Genomic DNA, 24,471 nt, shown 5'->3' with positions numbered 1-24,471 from the left:
ACCTTGCCCTACCTTGTCCTAATTACTGGAAAAAAACCACAAGACATCCCCCATATGGTAAAGAACCAATCAGAGGCTAGGCTAGCAGGGTCTAAATGTGTTTTACTCATAAGGGTGGAATGTAGTAACCACAGCAACTGTCACTAAATGTGGCAATTTTCTGGCCGCTGCAGTTATCCAATCAACTGAGGACAGGTTCCCCCAGTCTGGAAGTGTGCAATCCTGAGACTGTTACTATGCATAACTGTTACTAGGCAACTTGCAGACCCCCAGATCCCTCCTTGCTCTACCCCAATAAATGTCCTGCTCCACTGTGGCTTGATGTCTCTCCTGCTCCACTGCTGAGTCAGACAGATGAGAGACCTGGGTTTGAACTTGTAATTAAAAAGACTCTTTGCTTTTGCATTGGATCTGGTTTCTTGGTGGTCTTTGGGGGTCTAGACTCTGGGCACAACACCCCCACGGACTTCAATGCCCCCACTCAACAGGAAGTAGTATATTGTTTATCAATGGTGAACAAAAAAGGGGGAAATGTAAGCCCCTTAAGGTATGAGTGGCCAGGCCCAGCTCCATACTACTATAGTGGCCATAATGGCTGTTTTCAGCTCCTCAAGACAGACAGCCAAACTCTACCTTACAGAAAACAAAACAAAACAAAGAAGCCCCCCCCCCTAAGATCAGGCCACAGAATCCCACCAATCCATGAATTTGCCCTAAAACAAGGACATATAATCCCACCAATCCCAGGTCATCCTGGAAAGCTCTGCTGAAGAAACACTACATAAAACCTGCCTCCTGCTCAGCTCTTTGATGCTTCGAGCCCAAGCAGAGGCAGCCACCATCTTGCTTCTTTCCCAACAAAGCTTTTGTGTGAGGCATGCTGTGCAGTGGTATTCCTTGGCTCCTGCTGCCTTTCCCTTCAGAGCTGTAACATTTGCACTGGGGAAAACCTTTCCCCTCAGAGCTGTAACACTTACAGAGTGGCTCAATATACAAAAATCAATATGTGCAATTGTGGTAATTAGAATGTAAGTGGCCCCTATAAGCTCATGGGGAGTGGCACTATTGGGAGGTGTGGCTATTGAAGTAGGTGTGGCCTTGTTGAAGGAAGTGTGTCACACGGCGGGGGGGGGGGCAGGTTTTGACATCTCTTTGCTTAAGTTTTGATCAGTGTCACAGACCACTTCCAGTTGCCTACAAGATGTAGGACTCTCAGTTACTTTTCTAGCACCATGTCTGCTTGGATACTGCCATGTTACACAAAAATGAAAATAGACTGAAATTCTGAACTGTAATCGAGCCACGCCAATTAAATGTTTTCCTTTATAAGAGTTGCCGTGGTCAAGGTGTCTCTTCACAGCAACAGAAATACTCTAAGAGAGTATTCTGCTGCATAAACAAACTGAAAGAAAAAAACCCTGTATGGTCATCTAATTAGATGCAGAATAGGCCTTTGACAAAATCCAGCACCTCTTAATGATAATAGTCCTGTAGAAATTAGGGATACAAGGGGCATATTCAACACAATAAAGGCAATGTACAGCAACCTCACTGCCAACATCAACTTAATGGAGAAAAACTCAAAGCAATTCCACTAAAACTAGGAAAAAGACAAGGCTGTCCACTCTCTCCATACCCATTCAATATAATACTTAAAGTTTTGACTAGAGCAGTAAGATAATTGAAGGAGATCAAGGGGATAAAAGTTGGGAAGGAAGAAGTCAAAACATCTTTATTTCCAGATGATAAGATAGTATACAAAGTGACCCTAAAAATTCCAGTAGGGAACTCCTACAGCTAACAAGCACTTTCAGCAAAGAAGCTGAATACAAAATTAACTCACAAAAATCAGTAGCCCTTCTAGATACAAATGACAAACAGAGAAAGAAATCAGGAAAAGGACACTTTTCTCAATAGCCTCAAATAATATAAAATATCTTGGTGTAACTCTAACCAAGCAAGTTGCATGACAAAAACTTCAAGTCTTTGAAGAAAGAAATTGAAGGTATTAGAAGATGGAAAGATCTCCCATGCTCATGGAGCTGAAGGATTAAAATAGTACAAATGGTCATCCTACCAAAAGCAATCTACAGATTCAGTGCAACCCCTCTCAAAATTTTAATACTTATAGATCTTGAAAGGACAGTTTTCAATTTCATATGCAAACTCTCTCTCTCTCTCTCTCTCTCTCTCTCTCTCTCTCTCTCTCTCTCTCTCTCTCTCTCTCCAGGATAGTTAAAACAATAAAAGAACTACTGGAGGTATCACCATTCCTGGTCTCAAGTTATACTACAAAGCCATAGTTATAAAGAAAACAGCATGGTATTGGCATAAAAGCAGACACATTGATCAATGGAATTGAACTGAACATAAACCAACACACCTATGGACACTTGATGTTTGATAAAGAAGCCAGAAACACACATTAGAAAAAAAGATAGCATCTTCAACAAATGGTGCTGGTCAAATTCAATGACTGCATGTAGAAGAATGCAAATAGATCCATACTTATCACCCTGAACAAAACTCAAGCCCAAGTGGATCAAAGACCTCAACTAGAAACACTGAACCTGATAGAAGAGAAAGTGGAAATAGCCTTGAATTCATTGGCACTGGAGAAGCCTTTCTGAACACAACACCAACAGCACAGAGATCAACAATTAATAAATGGGACCTCATGAAACTGAAACGATTCTGTAAGGCAAAGGATACTGTCAATTAGACAAAGTGGCAGCCTACAGAATAGGATAAGATTTTTACCAACTACACATCCAAGAGAGTTCTAATATCCAAAATTCACATACAACTGTCAATGGCTAAGATCAAAGACACAAGTGACAGCTCATGCTGGTGAAACACTCTTCCACTGCTGGTAGAAGTACACACTTGTACAGCCACTTTGGAAGTCAGTGTGGGAATTGGGATGGGAATTGATCTATCTCAAGGTCCTGCTATACCACCCATGAGAATATACCCAAAGGATGTTCCATCCTACCACAAAGACAGCTGCTCAAACATGTTCATTGTTGTTCTCTTCATAATAGCCAGAAATTGGAAACAACCTAGGTATCTCAAAACAGAAGAATGGATAAAGAAAACATGGTACATTTACACAATGGAGTACTACTCAGTTCTTTAAAAATGACGTCATAAAATTTGCAGGCAAATGGATGGAACTAAAAAAAAAAAAAAAAAAAAAAAAAACCAAACAACAACAACAAAAAACCCCCAAACCCCCAACATTCCGAGTGAGGCAATCTAGACCCAGAAAGATAAATATGGTATGTACTCACTTATATCTGAAAATTATCTGTTAACTAAATGATAACTGAGCTACAATCCATACACCTCCAGAGAACAGGCATAGAGGAAGGGGCTAGGAGAGACACATGGATCTCCCTGGGAGGGGGAGGTATGAGAACACGGGGTGAGGAAAGGGGAAGAGGAAATGGGACTGAGGGAGGAAATGAGGGGAGAGGACGGCTAGAACTGAAGAGCATTTGAAGAGCAGTATAGAAACCTAGTGTGGTAGAAACGTCCTATAATATATTAAGGCGATCCTAACGAAGTCTCCAAATAATGAGTGAGATGGAACCCCTACTGGCCATCTCTTGTCACCAAACAAAGTTTCCAGTACCAGAAGTGAGTTTCATCCACTTGAGTTGTTAGCTAAAAGGGCCCCATAAAAATCTTCAAACAACCCAGGCTTTTGCCAATACAATAGGTTGCTCTCCATAAACTGACAGTAAGGTCCCATTGCTGATGGTAACACCCACACAGCTCATTTAACATGGAGAGGTTGAGCTGGTGCCCACACAGAACTTCACCCCCATGTGTCAGTGTCTATGACATGGAAAGGTACTCTGCAGGCTACCAAGACAGAAAAGTAAACATCAACCCAGCAACAAAACCATTGTTCTACAATCTGTCTTGCCTCTACAATATGCTAGGGCAATTGTGGCATAAACATTGCAGGAGTAACCAACCCATGTCTTATTTGATGTAAGGCCCACTGCATGATATGGAAACCATATCTGACACTGTTTGGGTGACCAAGAACCAGAGATAGCCCAGAGAACCTATTATAAAACCAAATACTTCTGGCCTAAAAAAAGTGATAATAAAATAATATTCTGCTATACTCATAGATCAGTACCTTAATAGCCATCATCAGAGAGGCTTCCTCCTGCTACAGATGGGAACAAATAAAGAGACTGAGAGAGAGAGAGAGACAGAGAGAGAGACAGAGAGAGAGACAGAGACAGAGACAGAGACACAGAGACAGAGACAGGCAGAGATAGACAGACAGAGAGAGACAGACCTTGGACCACACAGCTCTAAGTGAGATATCTCCATGAAATCCTCCACCCAAAGATTAGGGAACCTCACAGAAGAGGAGGCAGAAGGACTGGGGGAAACAGAGGGGATGGAGGACCCCAGGAGAACAGGACCCTTTAAAACAACTGAGCAGAGCTCACATGAACTCAGAGACTGAAGTTGCAAGCACAGGGCCTACACAGGTCTGCACAGGCCCTCTGCATGTGCACTACAGCTTTCAGTTTAGTATTTTTATGGGACTCTTGAATGTGTGAATGGGGGCATCTCTGATTCTTGTGCCTTCTCTTGGGTTCTTTCTGTTGGCTTGTCTTCTCCAATTTGGATATGATGACTTTCATTTAATCTTATTATATTTTATTTTGTTATGTTTGGTTGTTACCTTTTAGAATCCTGTTCTTTCCTAATGAAAGACAGAAGGGAGAGATCTGGATGTGGGAAGGATCTGGGAGGTGTAGAGGGAGGGAAAACTGTATTTAGATTATATTGTATGAAAAAAGAATCTATGCTTAATAACAGGGGGAAGATGCACGAAAAATGTGTATCTTCACTGACCATGAGACTAGAAATTAAAATTATACTGAGATTCCATCTCACCCATCAGATGGGCCACAATTGAGGCAACAAACAACCAAAATTTCTGGCAGGGATGTGGAAGAAAAGGAACCTTTATATACAGGTGGACATGTAAATTAGTCTAGCAACTATGGAAAGCAGTGTGGAAGTTCCTCGGGAAACTAAAATTCAAATTACCACATGATCCAGCTATACCACGTGTGTGTGTATACAGCCAAAGGAATCAAAGTCATTATGGAAGAGATTCCTGCAGTCTGTGTTCACTGGGGCACTATTCACAATAGCCAAGTTATAGGGTTAGCTCTCGTGGTCACCTATCAGTGAACAGAAAAGAAAATGTAGTGTGTGTGTGTATGTTTATAATACATATATGTAATATGTTATACACATACACACTAGTATTTTTTGCCAGTAAGAGTGCCAGTATGTCACCTGCAAGAAACCCTGAGATCACTATCATGCTAAGTGAAATAAGCTACATGCAGGAAGGAAAACATGGCATGTTTTCTCTCATATGTGGAAACTGGATTAAAAAAATAAATCAGACCTGAAATTGAAAGGTGAGTGGAGGGTAGAGAACCAGCAGGAGGCAAGGGCATCAGGTAGGGATGATGGGGGTAGTAAGTTTGACCAGAGAACATTGTAACCATGTGTGAAAATGTCAAAACAAAGCCCACTGTTCTGTGTAATTCTTATATGCTAATTTTAATGAGGGACATATTTTAAAATTCAAATAGTTCTGAAAACTCGAGGTATTTGAATCTATCTCCTCCAGACCATAAAAATGTAAAACCTTAAATTTCTCGGGCCTCTGCTTTTCCCCTTGCTATCACTTAATCATAGTAGATTTTAATGATCATGTGACAATGGCTGCACTGGAACATTACCTCCTCTTCTTCTTGTTCTTCTTCCTCTTCTTCTTCTTCAGCTTTTCCATCTTTGGGTATGTCCTTCTTCCGTTTCCGGCGACTCTCAATGATCTCGGGGTCCCACTGCTCCCTACTATATATGTATCCTGTAGAACTGTGCTGTCTTTGCCCAGAGATCCTTTTGCATAAGTCATAGTCAGCACACTATGAAACAACATTATTAAATCATTTAAAACATTTGATCTCCTAGGAAGGCAGGCTCCCACTGAACCGTGCTGGAGAGGTGGGAGGAATAGTTATCCCTTGAAGGAGATACTGTGCTCTTCCTTCCCAGAATCCCGGCCCCATAGCGACATCTCTTACAGAACCTCACGCATGAAGCTTTGTAAGTCTGCCCATTTTTCTGAATTGCTCAGAAAAGTGTAACTTTTCTTTTTCTTCTTTCTATTTTTGTTTCTTTTAAAAAATGTATTTTTATTTTTTATGTGTGTGGCTGTTTTGCCCTCAGGTATGTATGTGTGTGCCTAGTACCCTGAGGGCCAGAAGAGGACATCAGATACTGTAACTGGAGTTACAGACATTGTGAGCTACAATATGGGTGCTGGGAATTGAACCTGGGTCCTCTGGAAGAGCAGCTGGTGCTCTTAACCACTGAACCATCTCTCCAGCACCTCTCTTTTTCTAGGCATGATTTCTCTAACACTTTGGGCTTCACTCCTCTTTGAATAAACTTCAGCTTTGCTTGAACTTAATTTTTTAATAAGCTTTTATTTCCTGTTTCATATTATCCACAAGATAAATTTTTCCTTATATTTGAACAAATGCAATTCTGTGATGATATTTTGCATTATATTCTACTACATGGCAAATTTCAGTCCATGATTTGTATACCAAGTCAACAGTCTTATTTGTCTGAAATTAATGCATATGAGATTATCAGACATTTTAAATAGAAGAGAGAGAGCTAGCAGAGTAGTGAAAGGAATAAAAAAATAGAACAGAAAATCAATTTAATCTGCTTTCACAGAATTTTATTATTTTAGCTTAAAGAGGCTAAGAATGGATAAAATACTTCACAAGATTCAGAAATGGGGCCTGAGAGATCATGTTATATAGCCTTTCAATTCTGTAAATGAAGGAAACTTACTCCACATGGTTATCAGAGCCCACACCAAAGTGTAGAAGTAACTTCCGTCTTTCAAGGTGCTTCCATGTGCATGGATTCACTCAATTCTCAAGCTACACCCAGAGGGAAGTAACCTCATTTCTTGCAGATCAGGGAAATACAGGCAGGCTAAAAGCAGACAACAAGTCACATGGTGGTCTTCCCATCCATCCCTGAGCTCTCTGTGATGCTGTGAGACAGCAAATCCTGCTCGGAATGCTTTGCAGGAAAAAAAAAAATCTAGATGAAGGGGTGGGGAGGGCTCAGGGGGTGAAAGTGCTTGTTGAGCAAGCCCGATGACCTGAGTTCAGTTGCTGGACGCCATGAACAACACTGGATACAGAAGTACACATCTGTAAGTCCAGCACTCCTCCCGGGAGACAGGAGACTCTGAGAACAAGTTGCTACTACAACCTCCATCAAGGCATATGTGCCTGCACTCACACAGAGACCAATAAAGCATTTTAAAATTCTAAAATTATCCAGATGGTCTCTTTGGACAGTAATGTTCAAACACTGGAGACATAATTTGTCTGGAGAGCTTTCGGCAGATTTCTTTGGGCCTTACAGGTTTCTAAGCTCAGAGTGACTTAGCCACTTAAAAAAAAACATTGTCAGCAGCCAGGTGGGGGAGGAAACACCTCTTGCTGCTCCACTGCTGAGCAGGCTGGGGCAGGAGGACTGAGACATGGAAGCCATCTTGGGCAACATAGTCTTTTTCTTTCTTTCTTTCTCTTTCTTTCTTTCTTTCTTTCTTTCTTTCTTTCTTTCTTTCTTTCTTTCTTTCTTTCTTTCTTTCTTTCCCCTTTCTTTCTTTCTTTCTTTCTTTCTTTCTTTCTTTCTTTCTTTCTTTCTTAAGGCATCTGATTCTGGTGACAACCACATGTGGAGAAACAAAAGAAGCAAGGGACTGTGGGCCCCACCTTGCTCATTTTCTGTCTTCTTCATGCCATTTCTGAAGGGACCAGCTCCCCGTTTCGGCAGCCATGACAGTAACACGTGCTTGCCATGACTTTGTCCTAGTCACTAGAAGTCAGATGCCTGCCTCGTGGCAAGGAACCAATCAGAAGTTAGCTGGCGGCGCTATGCTTTACAGCCCTGGGTGTGCTTTACGGACAAGCGCACAGCAATGACGAGCAGAGCATAGCAACCACCCTGGGAGGGCCTATGGGCCATAACAACCAGTTGGCCAATCAACACAGGGCAAAACCTCCAAGCCTGGAGGCACACCAATCCTGAGCCTGTGCGTACCCCTAGACACTCAACTCCCCTTACGCTGCCCTATAAGATCTCTCTGCAGCCCCTTCGAGCTGTCTTTGCTAGCCATCCGCCATGGCGGGTGGGTGAAAGACCCGAGCTAACATGGGGTTAGCTCATTAAACAACAATAAAGCCTCATGCAGTTTGCAGCAAGTTTTCAAGTCTGCCTGGTGATTGGGGTGACCTCGGTCCTGGGCTGGAACCCCAGAGGCCTGAGTTTTCTGGGGATCTAACATTTCCATGTGGAGATGCAGGGCTGTCTATATGCTTGTGAATTTAGTAAGGCAGACCTTATGTGGGCTTCCTAAGTTTTCACCAGAAAGATTTTAGTTAATGCAGGTAATAAAAAAATACCACATATTTGTAGGAATCACTCCCTGATTTAGAAAGGGGCCTGTCTGGGCCTCAGACAGTGTCCTCAAGGGTTAGAAGCAGAGAACCACTCTGAAGACCACACTAACAGCTGGATGCTACTCCCACAGCTTCTGAGTCTTAGCACAAAAACTTGTATTTGAACAAACATCTGGGCACTGCTGCCATTTGTTCTTCGAACCTGTTCTACAGGCCTGCTAGCCATAGGCGTTCTTGGTAGCACAAACCTCTCTAAGGTATCATGGAAGCCATACACATTTGGCCTCAGAAAATATACACACACTCAGTTTTACATGTAATTGAAGGAGACTTATGGGTGCTCTGAGACTCATGGGTCCCAAGCTGGAAACTTCTAGCCTACAGAAGTCACAGGCTTTTCCCAATTAACCCCAAACTACTGAGAAGCTTGCATTGCCCTGGGTTGTATTACAGGTGGGCTCTCTAGACTTTGGTTACTCAGTGGAAGCCAAGCAGAGGCACTCGGTATCATTTACAAAGAGGCTAAGTTAAGGACTTTGTTCACTCTATGGAGCTTTCTCATCTATGATGTCTATAGAAGAGTTCTCTCATCTGTCCTGGGAGACACATTCTCTTGACCAGTATCTGACCACAGTTCCCCTCCTGCTGCTCCAGGTGATGAAGTGTGTGTGGTTCACTTTAATTGTCAAATTGGCACAAGCTAGAATTACTTGGGAAGATAGACCTAGGGACTGTCTAGATCAAATTGGCCTGTGGGCATGTGTAGATGCACAGATAAAGATACATGGGACTTGGTTAAATATAGGTTAAATTTATTCGGGGAGAAGTTACTTACATAAGTAACCAATGACCTTCCTGCTCTGAGTGGTGATTATACCCTCATTAGGACTTGTGAAGGAAATGGACAACTGTAATATAGAGAGGGGAGTAATATAAAAGAAGAGAGACACAGGGAAAGCTCCCAGAGAAGCAATGAACATCTCAGTGGTAAGTGTGTGTCTGTCTCTCCTCTCTCTCTCTCTCTCTCTCTCTCTCTCTCTCTCTCTCTCTCTCTCTCTCTCTCTCTCTCGGCAGTGGGGGAGGGGCTGCCAGAGCAAGTTCTGATGAGATGAAGGCCGCACTGCCTTACAAAAGTTAGCTATGATTAAGTCTGGTGTTGGGGCAAGGAAGTGCTTCTTGTGGGTGGAACTTCAGGAGCAGAAGTGCAGAAGTGTGATACATAAATGACTGTTTCCATAACTACCCAGAAAGCATGGAAACATGGGCTGGAGACACAGCTTGGTGCTTAAGAGCATGTACTGCTCTTGCAGAGGACCCAAGTTCAAGTCCCAGTACCCACATCAGGTGGCTCACAACCACCTGTAACTCCAGCCTTGGGGGAATCTGATGCTCTCTTCTGGCCTCTTAAGCAACTGCACTCACTTGTACAAGCCCTGACACAGACTTACTATTAAAAATAAACTAAATCTTTTTTTTTTTTTAACTGGGAAAGCATCCCTTGAATTTTAAGTTCTCTGAAAAGGAAAGATTTGCTGTTGCAGGAATCAACTAATATCCTTACCTTAATATTGATTATGACATCTGGTTGCAATTCTAAATTTTTAATACATTCTATTTGCTTCAAAAAGGTCATGGTCTCCTGTGAGAGTGATGGTATTTCAGTGATGATGTAACCTGGAAAATACACATTAACAATTTATAATATTATCAATAAGTGAGAGCATGGCTTTATTACAACTTATAAAATATTACATAGCTATTTATGAGAGTGAAATTCATAAAATTATCTGTCAAGACTTTTAAGTTAATAGTTATTACCACATGAAGTGTAGCTATGAATAATTTTTTGATAAAAAATCACTTACTGGGAGGAAACATCTTCAAAAACTCTAAGTCAGGGGCAGGCAAGATGATCAGAGGGCAAAGGTATTTGTCACAAATCCCAACGACCTGACTTCAAGCCCAGGGTATGAACCCATGAGGGCTGGAAGAAGAGAACCAACCTCCTCAAGTTGTCCCCCGGCCTACCCATGCTTGCCATAATGTGTATATGCTCCCCTTAACCATAACAATAAGGAATTATCCCAGTCACTTAGTTTTAGATGAGACACTTATGGAAATTTCTTTATCTCAGGTTAGAAACTGTCACATGACCTTTTATGTGACCTACTACTTTTATCTTTACATGAGTACTTAATAACACAGTAGAGCACATAACATGGTATCCATGCAGGTACAGGGAGTGATGGAACACCCATGCACCCGCTGCACAGCTTAAGGAACAGAACACAGTATGATTTGGGCTTTAGAGTATTTATTGGCTTGCATTCCCACACAGAAGCTGAAATCACATTGAAATCAGTTTTGGATACCAGCATCATATTGATTTCCCCAATATACTTTTAAATTATGTCACTTGCTTGCCCAAGAAACTTATATATCATTAATAAAATACGTCTCAACTCTTCAGCTGGAAATGAAAGGTCTTAGTATCTTTTTCTGCTATTTTAATGTTTTTCTCCTTTGAGGAACAATTGTAAACTATGCTTCAGCCTTGAGAATATAGTCAACCTTTTATGAAAAGCCAATAAAGTGAGATGGACAGATGATACTATCTGTTGCTTCATTCTTGATTTGCTTTGATGCGGTTTTTATGGCACCATATTTTATTTTTAATCCCTATATTCTTATGTAGCTTTTTAGATTTCAGTCCTGAGAACTGAACTCAGGGCTTTGAATATGCTAGACAAATGTTCTACCACCATACCACATTTCCAACCTAACTGTTACAGTTACAAAGTTATCCCTTAAGCTCTTCTGGGATTTCCCTTCTTGCGTTCAATAAATCTGTTTCAGGAGACATCTTTCTCCCAAGGGCATGCTCATGCATCTTCCCTTCTTTTGCAAATATCCCAGAGTTTTGCTCTTTTATTCTCAGTTGCCCTGGCCTTGTCTGAAGAATTAGAGAAAGCAAAGTCCTTGCTGAGAACCCTTTTGTGCAGGGAGAGACTTCTGGTGTGTGTAACCAGAGAGCAGGCTGGGTGAGCAAGAGTAGTCAGTCTTAGAGGGAAGCAGTTCAGGCTCTCACACAGACTGACGCTGACTACGCTACAATAGCAGGGTGAACAGGAGAGCAGATAGGAGAAACCAGAGGCCTTTCGAGAAGGCCAAGGCACCCTTTTTGATGCATTGATTCATCATATAGCAGAGTTAGGCAGTGGTGTCGCATGCCTTTAATCCCAGCACTCAGGAGACAGAGGCAGGTGAATCTCTATGAGTTTGAGGCCAGCCTGGTCTACAAGAGTGAGTTCCAGGACAACCAGAACGGTTACACAGAGAAACCCTGTATTGAAAAACCAACAACAACAAAAACAAAACAAAAAAGCAATCGTGGACACCAGAGGATTAAAAACAAAGAAGTACTTGATTCTGAGATGCTCAGCTCAATAGGGGTTGTGAGGTTCCTGAGTCAAGGCAAAAGAAAGAGGAGGCAAAAGTAACTACTGGCAGGCAGGCAGGCAGGCAGGCACATACCAAAGTGAGAGACTTCTGAAGACTTGAGCTTTTCCAGGATCAGCTTCGTGACAAGTTCATCTGGGATGCTATGACCACTCACCAGTAGTGACTGCAACTAGAATAAGCACAGACACTGTGCGTTACCATACATTCTTCCTGGGATTCACAATTTTGGGGTTATTGTAGTAACTCGGAAATGTAGATTTGCTCACCATAGTTCCAGTTTCAGTCTCAGTAGCAATGTGTTCTTCCAAAACCGATAAAGCTAAAACACAAGTTCAACATATGAGTGCAAGCTGATATTCGGATTGCTAAAATAGGAAACATTTTCTGAATGATTGGTAACTGGTGGCAAGATTAATGTGACTATGTCACCTGAGAATTTGCAAAGCATATTTATTTATTCATGTTAGATCATTTAAGGTTGGCCAAGGTAGAGGCAAAGGACTGTTCAGCTGAGAGCTCATCTTGGCCACTCATCAGCTTAAAATCTTAGTGGAGTGACTCTCCGAGGACCACTGTGCCTTGGATGACTGCTCCATGGGAGGCAGCAGACAGTAGAAGGATGGAATGAAGTGGTGTGTCACAGTGACATGTAAATTGACCCATATCATGCAATAGTAGACAGCAGTATTATCAGTCTAGATCCTTTAAGGCCCTGGCCTCAAAAATGTCAAAATGGGTAACCCTGGGTTAAAGGAGAGCCCTAAGAATTCCAGTAAATATACTATTTTGATGGAATACATCCTGCCGGGAATGGTGGGGGCCTGGCCTGAGGGAGACTGAATTATGGCACCAGCAGTTTAGATGCCTTGACATTCTTTAAGAATCTGAAACATAAACTTTTTTATTAAAAAAAAAATGGCCCAGAGAGGTGGCTCAGTGGCTAAGATAGCTGGGTGTTTTTGCAGAGAAACCACATGGTGGCTCAGTAACTTCTCTAACTCCAGCTCCAGAGGCTCCGAGACCTCTTCTGGCCTCCATGGGCACCAGGAACACATGTGGTACACATTCATATGAAGAAAAAAACACCCATATACATAAAACAATAGTGAATTTTTTTTTTTAAGAAGAGGAAAGTTTCCGAGTTCTATGGGAATGTGGTCTGTGATACCAATTGTTCTGCACACACATGCAACAGTTGTGGCCTCTCAGTTTTACTAACAGTATACAGCATTCCCGTTTTATGACATCCTTGCCAACAGTGATTATAGTTAGTTCGATTATTTTAATGATTCACCACCAACTTGTTGGGCAAGTATGAATCAGTGTTAATTATTTTTAATAATATAAGAATAAACTTTTCTTGCACTCCTTAGATTTAGTTCCACTTTTCTGAGTGTTTTGTGTGTACATGTGTGTGCACTGTGTGTATGTGCATGTGTGTATGTGCACGTGTGTGTGTGTGTGTGTGTGTGTGTGTGTGTGTGTGTACATGTGCACATTTACGCACATGTATGTGGAAGCTAGAGGTCCCTCAGGTTATTCCTCAGGAGCCTTCCATTTTAGTTTTTCAGACAGGGTCTCCCTGGGACCTGGGGCTCACCAGCCAGTTAGGCTACACTGGCTAGCCAGTGAGCTCCAGGGATCCTCTGCTTGCCCAGCACAGGATTGCAAAGATTTGCCATCACACCTGACTTTTGTTGATATGGGTGCTGGGGATAGAACTCAGGTCCCCATGTTTGTGAGGCAAGCACTTCATTGACTGAGCCATGTCCCCAGCCCCTCTCTTTATGAATTTCTTATTCACCTTTCCCTTATTTTTCTATTAGTAAGTAAATAGCATTACTGATTGGAAGTGTGTGTGTGTGTGTGTGCGTGTGTGTGTGTGTGTGTGTGTGTGTGTGTGTGTGTGTGTGTGTGTGTGTGCACATTAGCCTGTTGTTTTACATGCTTCAAAGAATGTAAGGAAATTTATATGTAAAAAGTACACTTTTTTCCGATAAGGGTAATAAAGTTCTGGAAAATGCTCTGAAGAAAACCTTCAGTTATTTTTCTTTCCATCTCTAAGAAGATGCTCATGCACACATATAAACATTCTGATGGAAATAAAGGTTTAGAGGAAAGACAAGCCAAAGACATCTAATAAACACAACTGGACTGATGCTATTAGAAAGTTGATATTCATCAGGTGGACAGATGATTGATGAAGGAAACATGACAAAACATTAATTATGAAATCTTACATTGGTATTCATTTTGCAATTCTATATTGTGAATCTTTGAAACTATTGATCCTAAAGTATTGGAAAAAATTAAATTTACCTTCAACACGAATACATCGCCATGCCTGTGCTATGCTCCGGGCTAATGTTGTCTTCCCAGTCCCCTTTAAAAAAGAAATGTTACTAAAATACAACAAAGCATTCATTTCATGGTGAAGCAGAGGCATTGATTTAGAGAATTCTTTTGATGGTTAAAATTACATAAATGTTTACCCTATAAAATAAAGAGAGCCCTATATACTTAGAGCTTCATTTTTCTCCACTTGTATATTCCGTATAATATGAACTTATTTAAATATATTATTATTGAAGGAAATTATGAAGCTATACCTGAAATCAGGAAGCTACCCCATCAGGATATTGCAAAACTTTGTAATTCTAACTATAAATCATCATAAAATATATTGACATTTGTCATTTTATTTTCTTTTTAAAAGTTTTCTTTGGAAAATTTCTTGGAAATTTTGGTGAATTCCACCTAATAATTTTATTTCCTCTTTTTTTTTTTTTTTTTTTTTTTTGCAGCTCTGGGGTTCAATATATTGTGGCTACCGGGGTGAGAACCTTGCCATTGAACAATATCATCAAATTTGCGTTTATTTCTTATTTTGATATGAAAGCTCTGTAAGCTGCCCAGGCTGGTTGTGAACTAACTCTGCAGCCAGAGCCGGCCATAGGACTGTGATCCTCCTGCCTCAGCCTCCTACACTGCTGTGGCTGCAGCCTCAGCTCATACAGCAATGTGGAAGAGCAGAGAAATCTCTTAACTGACATCCTCAGAGAGCATCCTATTTCCAAGGTACTAGGTCATTCTGATGAAGTGATATTTGAACCTGGATGTTGTCAGTGTTGATGTTTAGAACCATGTTTTTAAAAGCATAATGAAAATTGTTGGAAATGTTTCTTGGTTACCTCTCCTATGGTTCTTACCAAAAATTAAACCAATGATGGGATCCCCCTTGGCTTTTGCTGTTTTGGAAGAATCTCTAACTGACTAGGCCAGTCCTCTAGCGATGGATTAGCTCAATGGCTGAAAGCAGAACTTACATGGAAGTTCTTCCTACAGCTTCCCAGGAGTGAACAACCTTACCACAGCTCCTTCGGGTTCTCCCCACTTTGGAGGGAGACGATAGCTGGTTCTTTAATACACTTCAAGCCCATTTGCCCTCAGCACCTTCTGCTGTCAATAGACCTCCCAGCTCATCTCATATATCCGGAGAGCCTCATGACAAGTTTCTAAGGAGATCTTATATTCAAATCACATCTGAAGTAACCTTAGGTCACAAAGCAGCAACAATCACCATGGTAGAGAGTGGCGGTAAGTTATACCCTTATACTATTAAAACCAGCATCAGCATAGCCTAGGTTTCTCTTCCAGAGCTCAGCACAAGAAGACAGACACATATGAGCTCAAAACCAATATAGTATCAGAGTTGAAATGATATTATGCAAACCTATCAGACACTAAAAAAATGAACATACTATATGGTTTCCATGCTTGTATGGTAATTTAAATTGCTATTTTAAAATAAAAAAACCCAAATGTTAGAAGAGATAACTTACTGGTTTTCCAAATATAATAAAGCAAGTAGGTTTGGACAACAAAAAGTTTCTTTCCGCTTCATCTTCATTAAAGATATCTACAAAAGGATTTTCTTCTTTCTTCTTTCCAAGATTCATAATAGAAAACACTACAATTTAAAAAAAAGGCAAAACTGAAGGGCTTACAGTTGTTGGAGCAGGAAGTTGGGAAGAACTCCATGAATTTACTTAGACCAGGAGCCATTCCATAGCATTAAGCATTTGAAAAAGAAACAGCATATAACCAAGGCTGTTTAAAAGAAAGGTAAACATGCCCAAAAGATCAAATTGAAAACACACACACACACACACACACACACACACACACACACACACACACACACACTGTAATATTTATTAAATTTCTACAAATCTGATCTTTAATGGAAAACTTTTGCTAGTTTGAACAGTTAAGTTTTGGGCACAACCTATCACTTCAAACTTTATGTCTGTAGTAGCAGGATTTAGTTTATGCTGCTTTTGTTGAAATAAATCACAAATAAATTGGGTCAGTGAGTTTTTAGATTTGTTTATTTTTGTACAAAGATCATATCTTCTTTTCAAGCACTTGCAAATTGCTTACATATTTGAACCAATAAAATATTTACCCATACAATGAATCTACTATGTAAATAATAAAATAACATGGACCTTTTTTCTTGACTAAAATGAAATAGTTATGAATGTATTCAAAGTCCCAATTCCTGAAAACTAAAAAAAGTATCACTTTATCACATCAATGTAACCATAAAATTAAAATGGAAATCATAAAATATTAAATTAATGCTAATGTTAATTAAACCTATTAAAGTAAATTTTTAAAAGAAAAAATAAAAGAAACTTTAAAGATGCAATTAACAAAAGTATAATAAAATCTTGGAAATAAATTCTATCAGATCAGTTTGAAAAGGCAACTTTTGATAGGTGGGGTTTTTAAAATGAAGCTCTTTTGATAGGCATTTCTCCAGATGATAGGCAAGTCCTGCAGTTATGTCAATAATTAACTCTCTTTCATACCAGTATTTCCCCCAGGGAAATGGGTGTTTTATTCCAGCTACTGCTCTAGAAACCATGTGCAAAATGAAGGCAGATTGTGTGGTGGGCAAACACTGTTGAGAAAGTGAGACATCGACCTCAGGGTGAGGGTATTTAGACCAGGTAAGAGTGTGCAGATATTTGTGCTCTTTCCCAGGGCTCCTGGCTTAACAGACAGGCAACAACACCCACAGTTTGAATTCACTGTTGGTAAGGGTCCTAAATGCTTGGGAGAAACAGAAACCCACAGTAACTGAGGTGGAAGTGCTGGACCTGCTTTGGCAAACCATTAGGGAAAGGTATTAAAGGTCCCAGACTGGTAAGTTAAAGTTATTAGGAGGCTGTGCTTCCTGGAATAGCCAAAGGACATCCTTTTCACCAAGGCCATAAGAAACACCCACATGGAGGCACAGTAAGGAGTTCCATGGTAGTGGCTGCTCTTTTGTAGCCTGGGGCTGAGGGTAGAGGTGAGGCTGTTCTGTTCCTGGGTTCTCATGTGTCACTGGGGATGACTGGCTTTGGAAGAGCAGGGGCCATTTATTAACAATAATTCAAACTGGGAAGCCGGCTCCAGATAGCCTGATGCAGGAGCCACAGTGACCAGCAGCTATGTTAGAAACTGTGGTGGCGTTCCTAAAGCTGAGACCCAGGAGCAGGCAGTGGAAGTGTCAGCTGACACACAGCTAAAACCTAAGGAGCAACTGAACCATATGTTGATATGTCAGCAGTCTCAGGGGTATAGTGAGTCCTGCTTCCAGCCCAGGAGCTAACCTACTGAAGGGAAGGTTAGGAGTCCTCAAGAACAGAGTAATACTCTGTGAGTATTGTTACCAGTGATGCTTTTTAAAATCTACTCTAATAGGGCTAATTAACATTAGCATTACTTTAACATTCTATGATTTCCATTTTAAGTTTATGGTTACATTGGTGTGATAAAGTATATTGTTGGCTTTTTTTTTTTAAGTTTTCAAGGACTGTGCCACAGTGCTTCTCTTAGAGAAGCTTGTAACCATCAACAGGAGAATATGGGAACTGACAACATGTCTTCTCTCAAGGACTGCTGGGCAGAGAGTCCCAAAGTTGAGCAAATGCCACAGCAGCCCACTGAGTGATAAAATGGAGAACTGTGATGGAATCTAAGCAGGTCTGAAATTGTGAAAATAAGGTTCATAAATATGTATTCCAGGCTCTCCCTCTGGGCCCTGTTATCTGTGTCTTACATTTCTCTTTCAGGTAAAAACTCAGGTAGACTTCCCTGGGAAGAGCTGACAGAAAGAGAAAAACATCATAGGAAAGTCATGGTGTACAGGTGCAAACTGCAAATGGAACACTTATAGATTTTAGTTCCCTTTGCAGGGAGCTCTGAAAAATAGTAATTGGGGACATCTTCCTGCAGGCAGAGCACTAAGCGGAGCTTTTAATTCCTCCAGCTGTTGGGTGATTCTGAATGGCTTCATCAAGGCCCTATAGGACCCAAGTTCAGATGAGAAAGGGAACACTGAAGCAACCTGTGACTGGGCTTATAAACGGTTTGGGAGACACATTTAAAGTAAGCTCTTCCCATCTGCATTCTGGCATGATCCTCTTCCTTTGAATAAAAGTTGAATGTGTGACTTGCTTCTCATGGTTATATTTGACTTCATCTTAGCAATTGGAGAGACACTTCCTGTTGGCTCAGAAGTAAGCAGCTGTGGTGTGAGAGGGGACCATGCGGCAAGGATTGGTGTCTGGCCTCCAGGAGTGGAGAGCAACACGTAGCCAACAGCTAAAGAAAGCCGGAACCTCTGTCCTATTATCAGAGGTGAATGTTCCCAGTAATGGACTGAATTCTTCTCTAGTTGTTAACATTTCAGTTAACACCCGATTGAGGAGGACCCAGCTGATCTATGCCAGGACCCCTGGCCATGGGAAACTATGAGATAATAAATGCTTTAAGATGTCAAACCTGTGGCATTTTTTTTATACAGCATGGAAATCTGGTATCAGCAAGGATGAAATGTGTGGCTGTTTCCATTCGAAAACCATACATTTGTAAAGAGGTACTGAGTAAACTGATAAGCAAGGTGATTATCCAGTTGATACCAGTTAGTGTTCCCCTGGTCCTCTGAGTACTGAAGATTCCTAAATGGTAGCACTTGGTGGTCGGATGAAGTGACAGAGGCTATGCCTTGACTCGTAAGGTTCTCTCACATTTTCGCTACACCAGATGCCCCACGTCTCCACAGCTGAGATGAGGCTAAGACTTTAATATGACACATCTCCTGGGGAGCCAGAACTTCCATCACTGACAGAATGGCTACACAGGGTCTAGGTGAGTTTGCCTTCTCCATCCATCATCTGTTGGCTGGCACACCTGACAAAGGGTTGAGTTTGTTCCATTTATCCCCATGAATCTCATAAGGTATTGCCTCGGATCAAAGGATCCTCTTTACAGCAATGCAAATATTGTAGGAGGCGTGTAAGTGTGGGATCTACTGTCTCTACCACATCCCAGCTTACTTAGAAAGTTGCTGGTGTGTTAGACAGGCATCTTGAAGGCCTGGGTATGGCGCTGTTTAGTATTGTGTGGGGTGAAGTCAGTGTACTTCCTCAATGAGCCAAGTAAGCTATGGAGAAGTGGTCCTTATCCCCGTCACTCTGTGACTGATGTGGACAATCCCTCACAATGTAAGACTCTGGTAGTGGTGGTGGACTGGGTTTGCTTGATGGGAGAGATGATGGTTGTAGCAGAGATCCCAGTCAAGTTTTGACAAAACTGAAACTGCTGCCACCAACTGGTTGTTTTTGGCACAAGCCTATGAGGAGTCTTTACTGGCAGGTGGAGGTAGACTTGGGATTAAATAGTTGGGGTTGGGAAGGTAATGTTGAGCTCTGGGGAGTCTCTGAGATATGTCTTCATGCTGAGTCACAGGAATGACAGCTGGCTACCTGTAGAACAAACAACTTAGACTCGCACTAGTCCTGGCCAAGAATGAATGGTAAAGAGGGAGATGAGGGATCGGTTACAGACCCAGGGTCAACTGCAGCAGTGAATTCTGCAGCTAATTGCATTAATTTCCTTTCTGCAAGTCCTTTTCTCTTAGGAATTGGGAGTAGTCACTATTTTCAAGGATCCGTGAGGGAATGGTGGGATGGTGAAATGGGGAGCATAGATATGAGTGGTTAAAAGGATGGGTGCTGCAACCACGATGTGGGGAGCGCGGGTGTGAATGGTTAAAAGGGTGGAAGTCAGCAGATGCCACTAGAGCTCTTCTCATGCATGTGACACACACCTTTGCTAGGTAATTACCAAACTTTTGAATACCAGCATGTGGAATTCTGTCTGTGAGCTCCATACGCTCTCTGTTTGAGCCCAGACAATCTGGAACGTCTAAGATATCAGTGCTCTGCCAGAGAAGGCTTCTCCAGTAATGGATGGGAGTTGGTGACTAAGCATACACGATGATCCTTTGCCCCAAGAGGTGTACTCCTTACTCCCTAGTGAATCAGCCGGTCAACAAGTTTGCCTGATGATATTCCCCCCTTCCCGGTTTCTTTCCTTCCTTGCCACTGTTTCCTGGGATCAGCCATGATATAACAGCTTGGCACTTTTAAAATTGTCTCTTTTTTCTGCTTCTAGGGGATGCAAACTAAGAAAGTCCTCAAAGGGATGCGCTTAACTCTAGTATAAACTAATCAAAAACATTTGAAAATCATAATTGTATATTTTTAAAAGGTGAATTTTCTAAACCAAATATTCTGCAGATATTTAGCTTACATTAGAAGAGTTGGTTTCCATTATGAAATGGAAAAGTTAAAGAGTTTCAATTCAAATGGAGATAAATGGATTACCTGGGGCCTGTTAGCTGAAAAACACCCAGTTTGACCTCTGGCTTATTCTCTCTCTCTCTCACTCTCTCTCTCATTCTCTCTGTCTCTCTGCCTGTCTCTCTGTCTCTCTGTCTCCCCCCTCTCTCACACACACACAGACCAGTGTAAAATGACAGAACTGACACTCTTGCCATCTTTCTAGTTTCTCGAAAATATGGCAAACTATGAAATAAAACTAGGAATAAATGCCCAAATACTTTAGAAACATCCCAACTTTGAATCTAAAGCAAACTTTAATATCACATTCAGCTGTGTATTTGCATTTTTCAAGTTTTATTATTCTTTCATCATGAGAACCCCCTAGTGGTGAATTCTGGGGGTATAGAGAGATCCCAGGGGTACCTAGCACTTCATGCCTAGGCTAGTTTAGCAACCACTATCTTACACTGTAGCAGGTGTTCGCCGCATCTGTGGGTAAATACCCTAGACGTTGAAAGGAGAACCGGCTTTTAAAAGTTGGTTTAAGAATAGAGCGTGGTTCAATACCAGGCTGAAACCCACAGAAACATCTGACCTGAACAAGGAAAAACTCTTGGTCCCCAGACTGATAGCTGGGAAACCAGCACTGGACTGATCCAGACCCCCTGAATGTGGGTGTCAGTGAGGAGACCTTGGAGGTCTATGGGGCCTCTTGTAGTGGATCAGTACTTATCGCTACCATAGCAATGGACTTTAGGAGCCCATCCCACATGGAGGGATACTCCCTGAGCTTAGACACAAGGGGGTTGGTTGGCTGGGCCCTACCCCAAAGAAGGTGACAGACTTTGAAGACCCCCTATGGAAGGCCCCACCCTCCCTGGGGAACGGAAGGAGTGTGGGGTAGGTGGGCCGTTATTGGGGAGGTAGGGGAGAAGGGGAGGGAGAGGGACCTGAGATTGACAAGCAAAATAATTTTCTTTCCAATAAAAAAAAAAAGGAAAAATAAAAAGAATAGATCGTGGTTTAGTTTCGCAAGAAAAATAGCTGGTCTGTGGTCCCCGCAGGAAGTGGGCGTCCCTGCAGCTGATAACAAAATTCATTTAGACAGTGGACAAAGGTCTTCCCACCTCTGGGAAAAGGGCTGCTTACCTGGCCCTTGCGGACCTGGGACCCACAGCTGCTACTTCCAGAGGCTCCTCCAAAGTATCTGTTGGGCGGTTGCTCTGGAAACCTTTGGAGGGCAGGGCCTCAGGAGGTGGCGCTGTAATTCCAATGAACTCTTAAATGTTTGCTTTTGTGTTCACAATTATAAAACACTCCTTCCCACAAATGTAGAGGCGATGAGCAGAGCGAGTGCATATGTTGTCTAGTTAATGTCCACTTACGTCCAGAGAGCAACGGAAAAACCTTGGATTAACCAGAACCTGCGCGTTCCCCTACACTGCACCGTCTCTCTTAGAATTCACAGACGGTTAGCCTCACACATAAAACGTGCAAATACCAAGGCGTCACTCTGAATTAGTTAGGAGAGCTTCGTGGGCCACAGAGCCACAATATGAACTTTATTGATTCTCACGGGAATAAAAGAGGCGACAAAAGAGGGGGAAATCACAGTGTCAGGAAAGAACCACTTTGAGACGGGTTTCAGGAAAATAAAGAATAGACAAAAAGAAAAAGACCAATTACAACATGGAGAAGCAGATTGGAACCGATACTCCAGTCGCCTGACCTCTTTCCCTTAAGATAAAGCAAATTTTTATTTTTTATTTTTTTTACCTGACCTTAACAAAGATGGCGCCCTTAGCGTCCGCCCTCAACAACGCCGTGCTCCTGTAACCCCGCCCCCTCTCCTATGGGCGGGGCTCGATGGGAGGCGTGACTCGGGGAATCCGGAAGCACCCTGCGGCAGCGGGCTGCTGAGGGTTTAGCGCACCGACGTTGGTTTTTTTGTGCGCGGTGTGGCGAGCTGTGTCTGCAGTCTCCTCCCTCCGTCCCAGGGCCCGTCAGGCGGCTGTCACGCCCTGGGCTGCGGCCTGGTGCTCTGTAGTGGGGCCGCCGCTCGCTGGAGCCATGCCCACCGCCGCTGCCCCCATCATCAGCTCGGTCCAGAAGCTGGTGCTCTACGAAACCAGAGCTGTGAGTGTCTGCTGCGGCGTGCGGGACGCCGGGGGCGGGAGGACCGCGCTGCCGGGGGTGGGGGGACGCTGTGGGGTCCAAGGGCAGAGGCAGCACCCCGCTGCCCCCTCCCAGCTCCGCAGCACGGTGGAAAACGACCGCGGGGGAGCTCTTCTGCTAGGGCCGTGCAGCCAGACACTAGTGGGTTAGCGTGCCTGTCCGGAATAGGAGGCTTGGCTGGAAGATGTTCATGCAAACAGGTGCTTGTGGAACACAGGGACTGCGCACACCTTCTGAATGAGTTACTCAGAGATTCTGTTCCGCTTTCTCAGACTCTGTTAAAATTCTTGAGTCCACTTCTTTATAGTGAACTCGGGGATATGAAAAAATTTTGACCTTTGCCTAGGCAGCTTCTGTTTTGCATTCCATGGAATATTATCGCTGTGATTGGTGTTAATCACCATCTTTGCTAAGATTTAGGGTTCCGTACCATGGACAATTAGGTTACTAGTTAGTTCTCCAGCTTATAGAGTGGTGCAAATAAAAGTTCATATTTTCTCATTTCTATGGTTAGAAACAGTGTGGCTTACCCGAATCTGGCCTTAGAGTCAGTATTTAAGTTAATTCACTTCACTTATGAGCATCCCATAAGGTGTATTTAATGAAACATGGCTGGTCTTCGATAGAAGTAAAAGAAAGTATTTACCTCCCCAGTTTCTCACAATCCTAGTAGTGTCTGTCTTGTTTCATGTGTGCACAGTTGCTGGTTCTAAACTAATTTGGCAAATAAGTCCATTCGATTGGGTCAAGAGCAGAAGACAGAATAACATTATTTACAAGTATCTTCACTTCTCTTCAGAAATAACGTTTTGCCATTGAAACAAAATTTTCTTTCTATAAAACGTGCTGTAAAGGCCCCTAGTAAGAAACATAGTAAATTGGCACATAGGATTTTAGCCCACTGATAAGCTGAGCATTCTGGGGCCTGGCCCAGATGTTGTGTTGTTTCTAAAGCAGAATTTCTTTTCCAGAACTCTTGAGTGGCACCTATGCTGAGGACGGTACACTTTGTCCCTAATTTCATCTCAACTCAGCAGTCAGCAAACCTGTATTCGAGATTCAGTTGTGTACATTTATTTTTGTGCCTTAGTTATCGAGTAAAATCACATCAGTGTGGGTTCCCTATGTTCACCCTGTGTTTTTCTACTTGTTTCTGTCTATATCTTTTCATGTCAAATCCTTTATGGTTCTGACCATACACACACACACACACACACACACACACACACACACACACACACACGCCTTGCAGGTACCACATAGTCAGTTAGTCAGTGGCTGCTAGTTCAGAGGGTTTGGCAGATGAAAGGTAGGCACCATCAGAAGGGTGCTAGGAGCCATTGCAGGGACTGGAGGACTCAACTCTCTGGAAAAGCAAGACCAAGATAGCAGGCTTGAGAATATTCCCAGGATGCAACCCACAAACCATACAGGGATGAAGGATGAGATGGTAGACTCAGCTCTGATTGGATAGCTACCCCTGTGGACAAATGGTGACAGTAATTGCTTCTTGGCAGGACTACTCCTACTTGCAGCAGGTGGTTCTTATCGGTTAAGTATCTCTATGTTTATTTATTTGCTTATTTATCCTTGAG

The 24,471-nt window shown here is 42.3% G+C and overlaps 2 protein-coding genes across 3 annotated transcripts in view; one reads left to right on the top strand and one right to left on the bottom strand.

Annotated features, from left to right (window-relative positions):
* The window catches only part of Ak9 (adenylate kinase 9), a 110,278-nt gene extending 88,380 nt beyond the window's left edge, over positions 1-21,898 (bottom strand). Inside the window, exons 1-7 of the mRNA XM_035440362.1 lie at positions 21,851-21,898; positions 15,860-15,987; positions 14,337-14,400; positions 12,284-12,336; positions 12,090-12,186; positions 10,117-10,229; positions 5,799-5,984 (exon numbers count right to left, since the gene is read on the bottom strand). Of these exons, the coding sequence (XP_035296253.1) occupies positions 5,799-5,984; positions 10,117-10,229; positions 12,090-12,186; positions 12,284-12,336; positions 14,337-14,400; positions 15,860-15,976 (630 nt within the window). The 5' untranslated portion in view covers positions 15,977-15,987; positions 21,851-21,898. The remainder of the gene's footprint in view (positions 1-5,798; positions 5,985-10,116; positions 10,230-12,089; positions 12,187-12,283; positions 12,337-14,336; positions 14,401-15,859; positions 15,988-21,850) is intronic.
* Positions 21,899-22,592: 694 nt separating this feature from the next.
* Fig4 (FIG4 phosphoinositide 5-phosphatase) overlaps positions 22,593-24,471 on the top strand; it is a 96,223-nt gene continuing 94,344 nt past the window's right edge. For both annotated transcript variants that reach the window (XM_035440364.1, XM_027402195.2), the window contains exon 1: positions 22,593-22,837. Coding sequence is in view for 1 of the 2 variants with exons in the window: in XM_027402195.2 (XP_027257996.1) it covers positions 22,772-22,837 (66 nt within the window). In the remaining variant the exon portion in view is untranslated. The remainder of the gene's footprint in view (positions 22,838-24,471) is intronic.

Source organism: Cricetulus griseus, chromosome 2 (genome assembly GCF_003668045.3).
Source record: "Cricetulus griseus strain 17A/GY chromosome 2, alternate assembly CriGri-PICRH-1.0, whole genome shotgun sequence".
Classification (NCBI taxonomy): domain Eukaryota; kingdom Metazoa; phylum Chordata; class Mammalia; order Rodentia; family Cricetidae; genus Cricetulus; species Cricetulus griseus.
The sequence above is the reverse complement of the archived record's forward strand: the minus strand, read 5'-3'. Positions and strand labels throughout refer to the sequence as shown.